Raw genomic sequence first — 15,000 nt, forward strand, 5'->3', positions numbered from 1 at the left:
GTGTGTTGTTGTAAGTGAAGGAGGTGGGGGGAATGTCTGTGAGTCTGTTTATATATTTCCGTGTCCATGATTGTTTTCTTGTTTAAAGCCAGCATGTAAGCCGGTGTATAAGTGTATACATCCAGTTGTATGCCGTACAAGCATTGGGTTCATGCTTATGAATACAACAAGTATTTTTTACATGTGCGCTCATGTGTGTGTGTGTGTGTGTGTGTGTGTGTGTGTGTGTGTGTCTATAATTGTCTTTGTCTGATGCGTGCATGTGTGTGTCTGTGAGTGTGTGTGGGCGGGGGGGCGGGGGGGAGGAGGGGTGGAGGGGGCCGAGGAGCGTGTGAATGTGTGTTTGTATGCATATACGCGCGCGCATGTAGGTATATGTGAAAGTTATTTAAGTGATAAAAAACATTTTTCAATGCAAAATCTTTGGTATATATTCCCTGAGTTTTCCCGGTCTTTCTGTCAGCGTGATAATGCCACTGGGTAAAATATCTGAACATGCCTCAGTTGACAAAAATGAAGAGATTATCAGATGGGAGAGAGACAGAGACAGACAGAGCGAGGGACAGACAGAAAGAGAGACATGTGTGTATATGTGTTAAGTGACTTGAAAATATTGAAATAACCGCTTGAAAACAAACAAATGACACACCATGGACATAAACTTCTAAGAGAGAAACAAACATGTGGTGGAACAAAACTGATTTTCATGTCCTCAATAAAACAATGAACAACCAGACCACAAAATAAAATAGAAATAACAACTGTAAAAACAAAAACAAAAACATACAACAACTAAAAAAATATGAATTACCTCTAGAGTTCAAAATATCTCTTTGTATTGTGTAGAGGCCAGCAGTTTTGCGAACTATACTCTTTTCTCGACTTTTGTTCTTTGTTCTGCATCCCTGAGTGCAAGTATGAAACCACATGGGCACAGTTTTCATCACCCACGCTGAATTCGATACATCCAACTTTTAACACTTTTGCAAAGAAAAATCAAACAATCATCGCCGGCTAAAACCACACACACACACACACACACACACACACACACACATATATATACATATATATATATACCTCTCTCTTATTTAACAGCTTCCGCTGTTCTTGATGTGATGGTTGGTATACTTCAGAGATAGAGGACCGTATTTTGACTGCTGACACGACCTACACCAATATAGTTGCACACACACACACACACACACACACACACACGTGCGAGCGCACACACACCGCGCGCTCGCATATGTAACAAATGTTCTGTTGGAAACTGAAAAGCCGGGGGCGTGAGGAGGGGGGCCGGGGGGTGGGGAGAGGGGGGGGGGTGCATACTCGGCGGACGGAGGCGGCATTACGGGATACAAGGGGGTGACACTTTCAGGCTAAGGGGGACATTTCAAAACCAGGCTAAAACGCAGAAAAGGGGACATTTTGGCAGCTGAAAATCCGGGTCCGCATGGGACAATTTGACCACTGGAAATGTCCCACGGGGATGTTTGCGGGGTGGGGGACAGTCTGGGATGCTACACCGGGTCGTCAATCAATCCCCATTCATCAGACTTGTTGATTCGGCAGCACTCAGTGGAACCACTTATTATTCAATTCCACACCTTCTGTTCCTGGTTGACCACCACACATAGAAAGCTGGATCACAGTGACCTTAGCTATTTATAGTTTGGCCAATGCCGACACAAGGTCGTTTAATCACGTTGCCAAAATCTGAACAAAGGACGTATTCATGTATTGATTCCAAATGAACTGATTGACCAACGGGTTGTTCAGTTGCTTTGGTTATATTCTAATTGGCCTTTTACGTTTGTTTCATTTTATTATGTTTCAAAATATTTACTTGTTTGTTTTGATTTATTCAGTAATTTTATTTCATTTGATGTGAATATTTTACACAAATATTGGGAAGGCTTTCAAGGCCTGATCACCATTTATACGTAGACTGATCTGGCGTCTGCTAGTATTATATATATATATATATATATATATATATATATGTGTGTGTGTGTGTGTGTGTGTGTGTGTGTGTGTGCACTGCAGAAGGTGGGTAGCGTATGTGGATGAGTCCGCACACACACACACACACACACTTACAAACACACTGTGACACACACACACACACACACTGTGACACACACACACACGCACACACTGTGACACACACACACACACACTTGTTTATTTTCTCCTTTTCCTTCCGCCTGTCCTGTCCCCGCCCGATTTCAGTCCGTGGTCCTATCAGACGTGCTCCTTAATTGTGGGTTTTGTGTGAATGATTATTTGCATCTTTGTACAGATCGAAGAGGACCACACAGCAACTGACAATAGTAGCTGGTACATGGGTCGTTACTCATGATGTCCACGGACCAAAATGTGACACCACACCCCACGGCAAAGTCTTACCACAATATTTACACACCGGTGTATTAGCGCCAGGGTGAGCCGCTGACACAGAAAAACACTGTCTGAGCATGACCCAGACAGACTGGCTCTGTTCAGCGGGGCTGCTTAAAAAAAGAAAAAGAAAAAAAAAAAAGCAGTTTTGTAGGTGAAGACCCCAGTTCAGTTCAGTTTGAAGGTGGCGTCAGAGCGTGTGGACAGATCCATACATGCTAAACCACATCTGCTGGAAAAAAATGAAGGTGCAAATGCCTCACATTGGCATAGTCCATAGCACTGATAGGCATTGAGACCCCCTGGGGAGAGAATATGTGGTGTATCACATATGGATGCAGGATCTGTCCAAATGGCTTGTTATGTCCTTGAAACTGAATCATACACATAGCGTCGACGGACGAACAAAAGCACGTAATATTCTTAGCATGAACCCAGTGTTCCAAAATTATGTCTCCATAAAATGGAGGATCAATCTTTGTGCCAGAGAGACACTGACACGGACACGCTTTATTGTCCATTCAACATATAAGTTATGTTGGCAAGGGAGGTAATAATTTAATTCAGCAATAATATAAGCAGAGCTCAAAACTGCCACATCACACAAATCGGCACGCCCAACTGTGCATGCCCAACATACATTCACACACACACACACACACACACAGAAACGCGTGCATGCATGAAAATTTATAGGATCATCCCCAGATGAACTGGTCCTTTGCTCAGAAATCATTTTCCTATCGTGCATTGCTTTTGCAATGAATTTAGCAAGACTCGCACACACACACACACACAAAAAAATGTTACTCGAAAATTAATTAGAAACATCATGGTGGTACATTAAGACGTTTCTGCAATACAAAGTTCGCCAGAGAGAGAGAGAGAGAGAGAGAGAGAGAGGGATGGGGAGTGGGGTGGGGAAATGGCCTCCCATGAATGGGTGTAACCTCTATTTTTTGTGAGTCCAGCTGACCACACAAGGCCATTATTGTGATAACGACTGGAAAACTAATTACAGATACCAAAGAACCTGGGGGAAAAAATCACAATCTGGAAGAGAAAATAAAGCACAGGTATAGCCATGTTCATACATACAAACCTAGGACATGCCCCTGACATGGTCCATTCTGTCAATTTTTCACCAGAGGATTAAAATCCCCCCACAAACTAATGTGTACATAACATAATTAAACACAACACACAAAAATTGATCTGGTCTCAATAACCTTGGAAAATACATTTTAGAAAACAGCCTACCCTTGCTGACAGTAAAAAAAAAAAAGAAAAAAAGAAAAAAAAAGAATATGTTAATTTAAATCAGGCAAAAATGCCCACGCACCACAAAAAACAAACACACTGCAAAGCAGCTAACAACTCCTGAAGCAGTACAGCAGACATGAAATAAACAGTCTCGCAGTTTTCTCACTAGACATAACAAAATTCACATCTTCACAGAGAAGAATGCAAATGAGAAGTGGTGACATTTTTTCTCTCTCTCCTTACATGTCAGCTCCAGTTGAGCTGGTGTGATGGAGGTGAAATGAAGGGTATTGTGTGTGTGTGTGTGTGTGTGTGCTATGTTGTCGTCCTTGTGTGTGTGTGTGTGTGTGTGTTGTGTTGAATCAACTTGTTTATTGTCCATACACAGGTAAGGAATTCATTGGTTGTTTTTGTGTGTGTGCATATGTGTGTCTATACTTGTTTGTTTGTGTGTGTGTTTATAAGTTGTGTTTTGCATTATATTGTGTGTTTATATGTGCATGGGTGAAAGAGGAGGGGGGAGAGAGAGAGAGAGAAAGAGAGAGAGAATGAGTGCAAGTATGCAAAACCATGACAAAACGCAGAGGTCTCTTTCCTGCAAATGTTTATTACTTGCCTTACCAAACAGTGGAAACAAAACCAGTATAAGGTACACAATGGAATAAGGGTGAAGCCACAAGCAGTTGAACAGTGGGCAAAACGAGGGTCATGAAATCACAACTGAACACCTGCAGCTTTAGTAAAAAAACAAAACAAAAAACAAACACAAAAAATGAAAAAAAGGAATCTCTGGCAAATGGAGCTATCTTTTACTGTTCTCTTTTCTGTCAGTTTTCACGTTCTGCATAACCAGTGAACAAACCTATCTGAAACGATCTTTTTTTTCTTTCTTTTTTCCAGCTGCTGATCTTTTCTTCTTCCCTTTCAGTTTCTTCAGTTTCTCAAGGGGGTGGCACTGTGTTCAGACAAATCCATAGATGCTACACTTCCCTGATATAAGCCCATCAATCTGCTCTGGAAAAGTGGTAAGCCCAAGTCAATGCTATGATTTAGGGAAACCAAACCAATGACAGTCAGTTAGCACAGGACTTCAGAAAAGTTTCAAACCCAGAAACCTGGTCTCATTTGTATCTGACAGTGCATTACCAATTGAAACAATGTTATAAAATGATGGTATCTTTTTTAAACTTAAAAAAAAAAACCCAAAGAAGCAAAAACCAGAATCAGCCATAACTAAATTTCAAAGACTATAGTATAAGTAAAAAAAATCATTCAGCAACAAGCATACGGCCACCACCACACACACATACGCATCGTACAGAATCACACACTGCGAATTAGACATTATAAGTTTCAATTCCAGTTTCAAGGAGGTGTCAAAGCATGTGGACTGATTCATACACCTATGCTACACCTCGGCTGATGCATAACTAAAGAACACACACACACACACGGACACAGACACACACAGTCCTCTCCATTAGTCCTCCTCAGCCTCCAGGTTGATGTTGGAGCCAAACTTGGCATACAGCTGCACCTTGAGGTCCGACAGGATGTTCTTGTGCACGTCCATCTGGCCCTCCAACCGCTTGATCTCCTCCTGCACCGCCTCTTTGGCCTTCTCGATCAGCACCCCCGCTTCCTCTGTGCTGGTGTTGACAAACAGCTCCCCGATCTGGTATGTGGGCACTGTTAAGGAACATGACTGAATGGATTCGGTAATGGTACTATATAAGTTTGTTTATATATACCGCCTGATCCAATGATTTTGCTCAAGCTCCCCAATCTGGTACGTAGGCGCGCCGTTGAGGGGTGTGTGAACTCGGAACTTGACTGAACAGATTTAGTAATGATAATAAATAAGTTTGTTTACACATACCGCCTCATCAAATGATTTTGCTCAAAGACTTTGCAGTGCAAAGTGGCACCTTTCACCAGATCAGTTTGCCCTGTCAAAATTCCAACCTGCCAAAGCAAAGTAGCGGGCGTACTCATCAATTCTATGCTCAAGCAGGTCATCTCTCTCCCTCTCTCTCTCTATATATATAGAGAGAGAAGCAAAATACAAAGCAAATCACAAAGTATCTGATTTAACAATCACTATTCACAATATTGGCATGTAGCCAAGACATGCAGTCAAAGAGGCAGTCAAGGATATGGGACACCTTCCTCCTCCCCTTCCAACATCAGCAGTTCATCCACAGCATCCTGAAGGTTCTCCAACTCTTTCTGAAAAAAAACCCAATAACACATTAAAAAACAAAAGAAACAAACTTCTTCTTCTTCTTTGTTCATGGGCTGCAACTCCTACGTTCACTTGTACCTACACAAGTGGGCTTTTACGTATACGACCGTTTTGACCCTGCCAAGTAGGCAGCCATACTCTGTTTTTGCAGGTGTGCATGCTGGGTATGTTCTTGTTTCCAGAACCCACCGAATGCTAACATGGATTACAGGATCTTTAACATGCGTATTAATTTTTGATCTTCTGCTTGCGTATACATACATAACGGTGGTTCAGGCACAAGCAGGTCTGCACAAATGTTGACCTGGGAGATCAGAAAAATCTCCACCCTTTACCCACCTGGCGCCATTACCAAGATTCGAATTCAGGACCCTCAGATTGAAAGTCCAATGCTTTAACAACACGGCTATTATGCCTGTCAAAAGAAAAAAAAAACAAAAACAAAACAAAAACAACAATTATACTACCACAACTTCTACTAATGTGAACTTATGTCGTCCTATTCTCTAAATAAATAGGCACTTTACAAAAACAGGGCAAATGGAATCACACACTTGCACACAAACATTGTTACAAGCACACACATACACACACATGCACAAGAAGTACACAAATAGAACTATGGCTTTGTCTGGTGTGTTTTCAAGGAAGGCTGGAATGAAGTCGAAGAAGAAAAGTGCCTGATCTGCATAGCAAATTGGTTTCAGACAGCTGGGCCATGAAAAAGAGAAAGAATACTCACCAAATCACTTTGTTCTGACAGAAGGAATAATTATCATATTACTATAATCATTATCATGACGATGAAGTAGTAGTAGTTGTTGCAGTAGCAGAATTAGTAGTACTTTTTTTTCCTCCTGTTTGCATGCATATTTCACAAGTTCTTTTACTATCACAAGTGAACTTTTCTTTCAAATTTTAAGTGACAACTCTCATCTTACTGTTGTTTCATTTATGTGAGCCAAGTACATGCTACACATGGACCTCAGTATATCGTCTCATCCAAATGACTTATGTCCAGACCACCACTTAACAAGGTCAAGTGGAGGGGGATAAAATTCTGGAAAGTGCAGGATTCGATCATGCATGACCAAATTCTGACTACCTAGGTGAATGCGATACTACTAAGCCACCACTCCACTGACCGAGGGGTCATAATGACCAAGATGAACCCTTTCTCCCATGTTTGACTGGAAAATCAAACTGAGCATCCAGTCATTGGGATGAGATGATAAACTGAGGTCCCTTGTGCAGCACAGACTTGGCGCACTAAAGTAAAAAAAGAATCTATGGCAAAAAGAGTGTTGGCCTCTGGTAAAATTCTGTTGAAGAAGCTGACTAGCATGGTGGTTTACACTGCTGGTCAGGCATCTACCTAGCAGATGTGGTGCAGCTTATGGATTTGTCTGACTGCAGTGACGTCTCTGAGAGAAACTGAAACTGAAACGAGGCGCTACCTTTTTCAGTTTCAGCTCTCCCCTGAGGTCCTGCAGCTTGGCATTGTTGATGGCAAACTTGTTGATCTTCTGCTGGTCCTCCAGCGTCACCTGGGCATCAGTGTCACCCTGGCAACACATAGATAACATGGTGATCAATATATACTATAACAAATGATATAGTTTATATCTTTCGGCATCACTGTTGTCCCAGGAACACAAACACAACATGGTGTTCAATACATATAATAAATAATACAGCTTAAATCATTGGGCATCACTGCCATCCTGGGAACACACACACATACTGACAAACATAGAGACAAATATTAAAGCAATACAGTTTATATCTTTACCTGGACATTGTTGTTACCCTGGGAAAACAAACATAAGACAATATATATCATAAATAAAGTAGTTTACATCTTTGGAATTACTGTCATCTGGGGAACATCAACACAACACAATGATCAATATCAACTATTATACAATTAACAATATCATTATTAATATAGTTTACATCTTTGGGCATTACTATCATCCTGGGGACACAAAGTAATAAACACATACAATGATCCCCATAAATTATTCATGATTTAATAGAGAAGTGTTGGCCTACTGGTAGTGTGTCATAGGAAGCAAAAGAATCTGGGGGCACTGTTTTGAAACCCTCGGGCTTCACTCACCAGTATTTTCACTAGACTTTGAGTGATGGTCTGGACACTAGTTATCATAAACCAAGGTCCCATGTGCAACATCCACTAAGTGCACGTAAGTGAACCCAAGACAACGAAAGGGTGACCCTGGCAAAATTCTTGAGAAAAATCCCCTTTTTAGTTTTATAGGAAAACAATATACATAAGATGTGCATATTGAATTCCACACAGAGAAATCTGCTGTGACAAAAACGTAATACATTATAATATACAATAATACAGTTGATGAAATGAGATTGAGTCTGGAGTTAAGCCCCCACCCCCCGCCATCAGCCCAACACACACACCAGGATGCAGTAGTTGGCCAGCTGTGTTCTGCATGTGTCTCACTGCACTCTTTTAATGCTCCACGATGCATTGCTAAGAATAGCCTTTCTGCCCATTCAATGATGTTTCTTCCAGTTCCATGCAGATCCCTGAATCCAGGCTTCATACTCTAGGTGGACAAGCCCTAAATGTTGTGGGTAAATGTTGCGCGTTCTTGCGGCGTGCTCGCAAGTCTCCCTACCCATTGTTGGCATCCTCATCTGCCATTGCAGCTGTTGGGAGATGTCTCCTCTTCTGCCTGCTCTGCCGTTGGGATAACCTCTTGTATTTGACCCATACATGGGGGCTGGTTTGTGGGCACCAGGGCGTATCCACACAAGGGAGGGCCATGCACACAGCACGTTATATATAGGGGGCCAGCATCCACCTCCGCAAAGCCATCTTTAATGATGTGCCAAATCTGGCAGAGACCGTATCTCTCCAGACTGGATTTTCATGTTGGGTTTACTCCCCACATGCGGCATGGGTTACATGGTAAAAGGTAGCAGAGAAGAGCCTCTGACCTGACAAACCTCCATGTGTATGCAAACACACATACATACACTGAGTGTTCATAAGCAGGCCAGTCTCTGCCTGTCACTGTAATCTGTGTGTATCTATCACTATGAGATGACTGTATTACTGTCTGTGTCATCTGCGTCTCCATGTGCTGCGTGCGAGTCTGTGCACGTCTGGATTGGTCCATGCGGTCGGCAGACTTTTTTTTTACAATAAAATACCACCCAACATGTTTGGTTTCGTTTACCACAACAATTATCTTGGGACTGAAGTTTGAACAAACTGTTTTCATGTAGTCTCGAAGTTTTCAGGACAAACTGAAAGCTCGAGACAAAACAGACAACACAACCAACAGTACTCCGCTTTCGTACTGTATAGAGAAACAAACCCGAGCTTCAAGGGTGAAGACCTACCAAAGGCATTATAGGCATGTCAACAATAAATCTCGATGTGAAAAATCGAGCATTTATGATAAGAAAATGAGCAAATAACATGATTCCAGTTCAAGTTCAAGTAACTACGGTTACTCACGTCTTTGATGGTGGCTGCCATTTTGACCAAATCGTATTCAGCAGAAAATAATATGAATAAACACTGTACTCTTCCTACAATATGATGAATAAAGATTCTGAAATGTATGATTATAAGAAACATTGACTGCATTGCTATTAAGTTTTATTATCAAAAGAAATATTTTTTTGATTCCTGTCGTGTTCTGGAAATTCAGTGCGGCATTGCATTGTTGTAAGATGGCGCCATCCTTGAACACCGTTGCTGTGCTGCTCGCAGGTAAGGCCGCTTTATTTGAAACAAATCTCTGTGCAAGTTGCATGACAGTCACATGAACATAAAAGATAATGTAAATATGTTTTTTCTTGCAGTTCTTCTGCCAATTTGTTGGGCCCAGATAGAGCTAGACGACCGGTAAGTCCTTGGTATCGGTGTCACCGTCATTGTGACTGTCGTGTCAGTGATGATGCTTCCAGCAATATTGATTTTTGCTCCAACAGCGAATGGCATCGTGACAAGTGTTTGAGCTGTTCTGTGCATGACGTATCGCTATCACTGTTAACATGACGCTCGCATTTCCACACTGAAAACTGTTCTGCTTTTCCAACCAGTTTTCTTTACTGCTACAGTTACTGAATCAGTCACTCTAGTCTATTGCAAACTCTTAACCCTTTCGCTGCCAGGAAAATAAGATTTAAGTGAAATCTATTTGCCAGGGTTTTTTTTCCCCAATAAATGGGTATGAATTTTCAAAAAATTCTGTGCTCTTTGTTATTGGAGAAAGACCCATAAAAGTATTCCTTTTTCTGAAAGGGAAATGAATAAAGAATACAAAACACATGATGTTTCCCCATTATATATATTTTAAATGATATGCTGTCGTTTTGAAATCAGTGTTTTGTTTTTTGTCACATTTTCAACTTGTTCATTACAAACATTGGTCAGGTAATTTGCACTAAAATATCATTTTCTGGACAAATGGATATCTGTACACACAAAATCATACTAGATCAACCACAATATAAAAAAACTGAAAAAGAAATAGATGCATTGTGACTTCTGCAAGTGATAATATGGCTGTGAGGCCACACCCCCTGAGTCTCCACCCCCCTCCTCTTCACCCCTCTCACACGGTCACTTCATCCAGTTCTCATCAGACCGCACTGGCTGAGTGCCAAGAAAATAGCTCATACTGTGTCCTGCTAAAAATTCAGTGACCTCTCGTCTGCTAGAGCTGAACAGCCGGCATCACTCACTGATAGTCGTATCTTGGCCACTCTCTTGATTGCTCCCTTTATTTTCTATCAAATCATCCTATAAATGTTCACCACTGTCTTCTCCTTCGAATTTATGTTCCAATTCTTTCCGAGCGTCAGCTAAAGAAAGTAATCTTGGTTGATTTAGTTCGCCACGATCACATGTCTTGAGCACGGAGTCAGTCCTACATTTTGTTGAGCGAGCGAGGAGAGGAGCCAGGCAAAGACTGTGGCCAGTAACCCAACCAAAATGTTCAAATAAAGGACTGCCTTATGATGCAGGTGGTGTTTCTAGCTATGAATAGAATCTAGAAAGATTCCCCAAGCTAAAGCTACCAGCATTTTTGTCAACGAACTGAATGCAAAGCAGGGAAAAGTCAGAGTTACTTGTCATTGTGGCAGCTAAGCGTACATGTTTTCCATGACGCGTTATCTCGTCATATAGGCAGCCTAGGGGTTAAACTGAAAGGATTAGTTTTTGCTATGTGTCTACTTTCATTATTTAAATATTGTAGTATGATAAATTGAATAATAAATTAAACCTGAATTTCAGTGGGTGTGTCTCCATCATTTTGTGAATCATCATATGAGCAAAATGGAAATGAATGCAGATGGGTTATACTTTACAGTTGAGGGGGGATGCAAGTATAGAGACATTGTGGTTCTGCATTTTGCAGAATGCTTTGAAGATTTTAAAGACTTTAGAGGCAGATATTGAAGTAATGGAGTTAGCTTTCAAATTCCCCAGCCATTGAAACATGAAAACTGTTTGATTGTCATGATGGATCTCTTGACTCTCTGACATTGACTGTGGGTTAGGTAATATCACAATGAACATGTATTTGTTTAGAGACAGACAGATAGACAAAAATAACTTGATAAATATGTTTTGTTTACACACAGTCGAAACTTGAGCATGCATGCACATGCCTGTGGCAAATGGCATATATAACATACATGTATGTACAGAGTAAATGCACTGTTACAGATGAATACATAAATGTACAGGCAAAAACATGTGCACACACACTCATGCACACACACACAAACACACACATACATGCATGCACACTCCAAAACACAGTGATACATATAGTATACATATTGGCACACAAAGCCTAAATTGAACACACACACATCCCCATGTGGCAGCTGGCATATACATGTTTGTGAATACACAGAAACTGCACTCTTACACATAAACACAAAAATCACATACAAAAAAAAAGAAAAAAAGAAAAAAAAAGTGCACTCATTTTCATATCACCTGCCCATACCTGCACACAGACACACACATGTAGGCGCACTCTCACAAACACACACACACACACACACACACACACACACACACACACACACACACACATGCAGATCAGTCAAAATAAGTTCAGACAGGCAGGTACACTCAGCTGCCTGTAAGTGAAAGGTTCAAATTCATTGGTCAATATATGTATTGCTGGAAAGTATGAGAGAATCAGCCGGATATTAATTATTATACTCCACTGATACCACGCATTCTCCATCATCTGAAGAATGATTTGAATGAAATACACACACATGTAGGCGCACTCTCACAAACACACACACACACACACAAACACACACACACACACACACACACACACACACACTCATGAAACGATGAAAAAGAAAAGAAAGGCAGTGCAAGATTATGATAAAACTCTCTCCCCATTAGCCTATGGACAGTAGTTTGAATGAAACAATACTAACAATGCAGTGTATTTTGAAAGACTAATACATACCGGTACATACATAGATGATAGAGTCACACACACACACACACACACACACACACACACATATATGTACACACACACACACACACATACACACACACACAACAGTGATGATACTGTGTATTACTGTTCCTTTCCAACAGAGTTTGGTAAAATTATCTAAAAGCAATTGAAAAATATCTCTCCAACATCATTGAAAAAAAAAAGGTTAAAAAAATATTTGGATTATAACTGAAAGAGATCATAACTGTGTCACATGATAAAAAAAAAAAAAAAAAGGACTAAAAGGATTATGTTCCCTGTCTCTGTAGAATACAAGGAACAGTATTTGTAATTTTTGTTTGTTTTAAAATACTACAATAGTATCAAGTCCGCCCTGCAAAAGAAAAAAAAGAGTCTGTCTGTGGTTTGTTCAACATGTGGTCATTAGGAGGAGGAGGAAGAATTTTGTTTAGTGTCCCATCGCACATATCACTTATCAGTGATTGAAGACAATTTGTTAGAGAGCTGATGTATACATTTGAGTATTTTTGTTTAGAAGAGGAGGGGGAGGGGGATGAATTTGTGAGTTAGGGGAAACCGGGTATATGGGGGAGGGGGGGGGGGGAGTGAAATTTGAAACAAATATCTAAATACAATTACAGAAAATTACTTATTAATGATGTGGTCATTACATGGAGTTGTTGTGCCTCACCTGTTGTGCTTGAATTTGATTGTATTTCTGTGTGTATTAGATGTTTAGAGTAAATGGAATGGTAAGACTTTTCTTTGTACTTGTCTGCCTTAATGTCTTGCTTTTTTAAATTTTGAGTATCACACATGTCATCGTTGTGGAAGATGTCATTGACTCCAGAGATGAGAATGCAGCTGAAAGGCAGATGCAATGACACGTGTCACATACCCACATACATACAGTACATCCATGCATAAGTATCAAAATAGACACACACAAACACACACACACATGATGATATGGATACTAATACAGCAACTATCCTCAGTCAGACCAACCTGGAAGCGTTTTACAAACAGGTAGTCATTTGCACAACAGGCTGCCTACCTGGGTAGAGCCAACTGACAGCTGCTACTGGGCGCTCATCATTTGTTTCATGTGTCATTCAATCAGGTTTCAGTCACGCACCCACACACACCACTTATGCTGCACACATACACACACACACACACACACACACACTCTCACACAGTTTCAGTTTTTCAGGGATGGGTCACTGCGTTCGGACAAATCCATATACCCTACACCAAATCTGCTAGGCAGATGCCTGACCAACGGCATGACCCAACTCCCTCGTCAGGCCTTGAGTGCATGCTTGTATATCTGTGTACCTATCAGAGTGGATTTCTGTTGACATAATTTTGCCAGAGGACAACACTTTTGTTGCCATGGGTTCTTTTTCAGTGCGCCAAGTGCGTGCTGCACACGAGACCTCGCTTTATCGTCTCATCCAAAAGACTAGATGCTCAGTTTGATTTTCTAGTCAAACTTGGGAGAAAGGGTGAAAGCGTGATTCAAACACACGCCCTCACACTGAGTCACAGGCTATCTGTATTGGCAGCTGAGGCATCTTAACCATTCTGCCACCTTCCTCCTTGAAACTGAAACTGAAAGCTCTCACACAGACTTGTAACAGTTTATGTGTGTGACAGTTTTTCTTTATTTACCCAGCCATATAGTCAGCCATAGCCTGTTTTTTTGGGTGTACATTCTAGGTATGCCCTTGTTTCCATAACCCACTGAATGCTGATATGGATTACAGGATCTTTAATGTGTGTATTTGATCTTCTGCATGTGTATATACATGAAGGATATTCAGGCACTAGCAGTTTTGCACATATGTTGACCTGGGAGATTGGAAAAATATCCACCCATTACCCACCTCGTTTGATGGGGATCGAACTCAGGAAACTCAGGCGAGAATCCACCGCTCTAACCATTTGACCACTTCACATACACACATGCAAGCACACATGCATGTGCGCATTCATGCATGGGCGCATTCATGTGTGCACGCACACACATTTCGCACACACACACCTGTACATGCTGGTACACACACATGCATTTACGCATGCGGACGCATACACACACAAACACGTACACAGACACCAATGTAAACATGGTTCTGTTTGCTCATTTCATTTATCCATCCTCTTTGTCTGTTTGTCATCCTGTCTTTGTGGTTGTTTTATATTACTTTTTTTTTATTTTTTTTTTTTACATTTTGATGATAGATGTGTCTGCTCCCTTCTTCTTTCTTAACCCCTTGATGGCTGCTGACCAGTACGCTTCTCAGTGGAGGGCTGTCACATGGGACAGACTGAGCTCACACATCAAAGAGTCAGTCACCATTATTTATTTTGACTTCTTCTTGGGATTTCAAGGCCTGACTGCACGTGTTGGGTTACGCTGCTGGTCAGCATCTGCTTAGCAGATGTGGCATAGCATATTTGGATTTGTCCGAATGCAGTGACGCGTCCTTGAGTAACTGAATTGAACTGAACTTGGGATTTCATTACTCTTGTTTTAGCAAAATCAACACATAACTTGTTCAGCCCTGAGCCTCAGCA

At 41.1% G+C, this 15,000-nt stretch overlaps 2 protein-coding genes across 2 annotated transcripts in view; one reads left to right on the top strand and one right to left on the bottom strand.

Moving 5' to 3' along the window:
- Positions 1 to 4,256: 4,256 nt before the first annotated feature.
- On the bottom strand, positions 4,257 to 9,458 carry LOC143300176 (prefoldin subunit 4-like). The gene is made up of 4 exons (XM_076613733.1): positions 9,423 to 9,458; positions 7,372 to 7,479; positions 5,828 to 5,898; positions 4,257 to 5,351 (listed from the first exon to the last, which is right to left on the bottom strand). Exons 1-4 carry the CDS (start codon positions 9,441 to 9,443, stop codon positions 5,150 to 5,152), a joined length of 402 nt encoding a protein of 133 aa, XP_076469848.1. The 5' UTR covers positions 9,444 to 9,458; the 3' UTR covers positions 4,257 to 5,149.
- A 182-nt stretch (positions 9,459 to 9,640) lies between these two features.
- Positions 9,641 to 15,000, top strand: part of LOC143300822 (protein disulfide-isomerase TMX3-like) — a 137,721-nt gene continuing 132,361 nt past the window's right edge. Inside the window, exons 1-2 of the mRNA XM_076614753.1 lie at positions 9,641 to 9,680; positions 9,773 to 9,815. Coding sequence (XP_076470868.1) covers positions 9,641 to 9,680; positions 9,773 to 9,815 — 83 coding nt within the window. The remainder of the gene's footprint in view (positions 9,681 to 9,772; positions 9,816 to 15,000) is intronic.

Source organism: Babylonia areolata, chromosome 26 (assembly GCF_041734735.1).
Source record: "Babylonia areolata isolate BAREFJ2019XMU chromosome 26, ASM4173473v1, whole genome shotgun sequence".
Lineage (NCBI taxonomy): Eukaryota > Metazoa > Mollusca > Gastropoda > Neogastropoda > Buccinidae > Babylonia > Babylonia areolata.

Bases quoted from the DNA above. Each gene is read 5' to 3' on its own strand.
- LOC143300176 (XM_076613733.1), bottom strand. From the start codon at position 9,443: ATGGCAGCCACCATCAAAGAC. The intron at 7,480-9,422 runs GTGAGTAACCGT...ATGTGTTGCCAG, and splicing joins TGGCAGCCACCATCAAAGAC to GGTGACACTGATGCCCAGGT. The intron at 5,352-5,827 runs ATATCCTTGACT...AACAGTGCCCAC, and splicing joins GGGGAGGAGGAAGGTGTCCC to ATACCAGATCGGGGAGCTGT.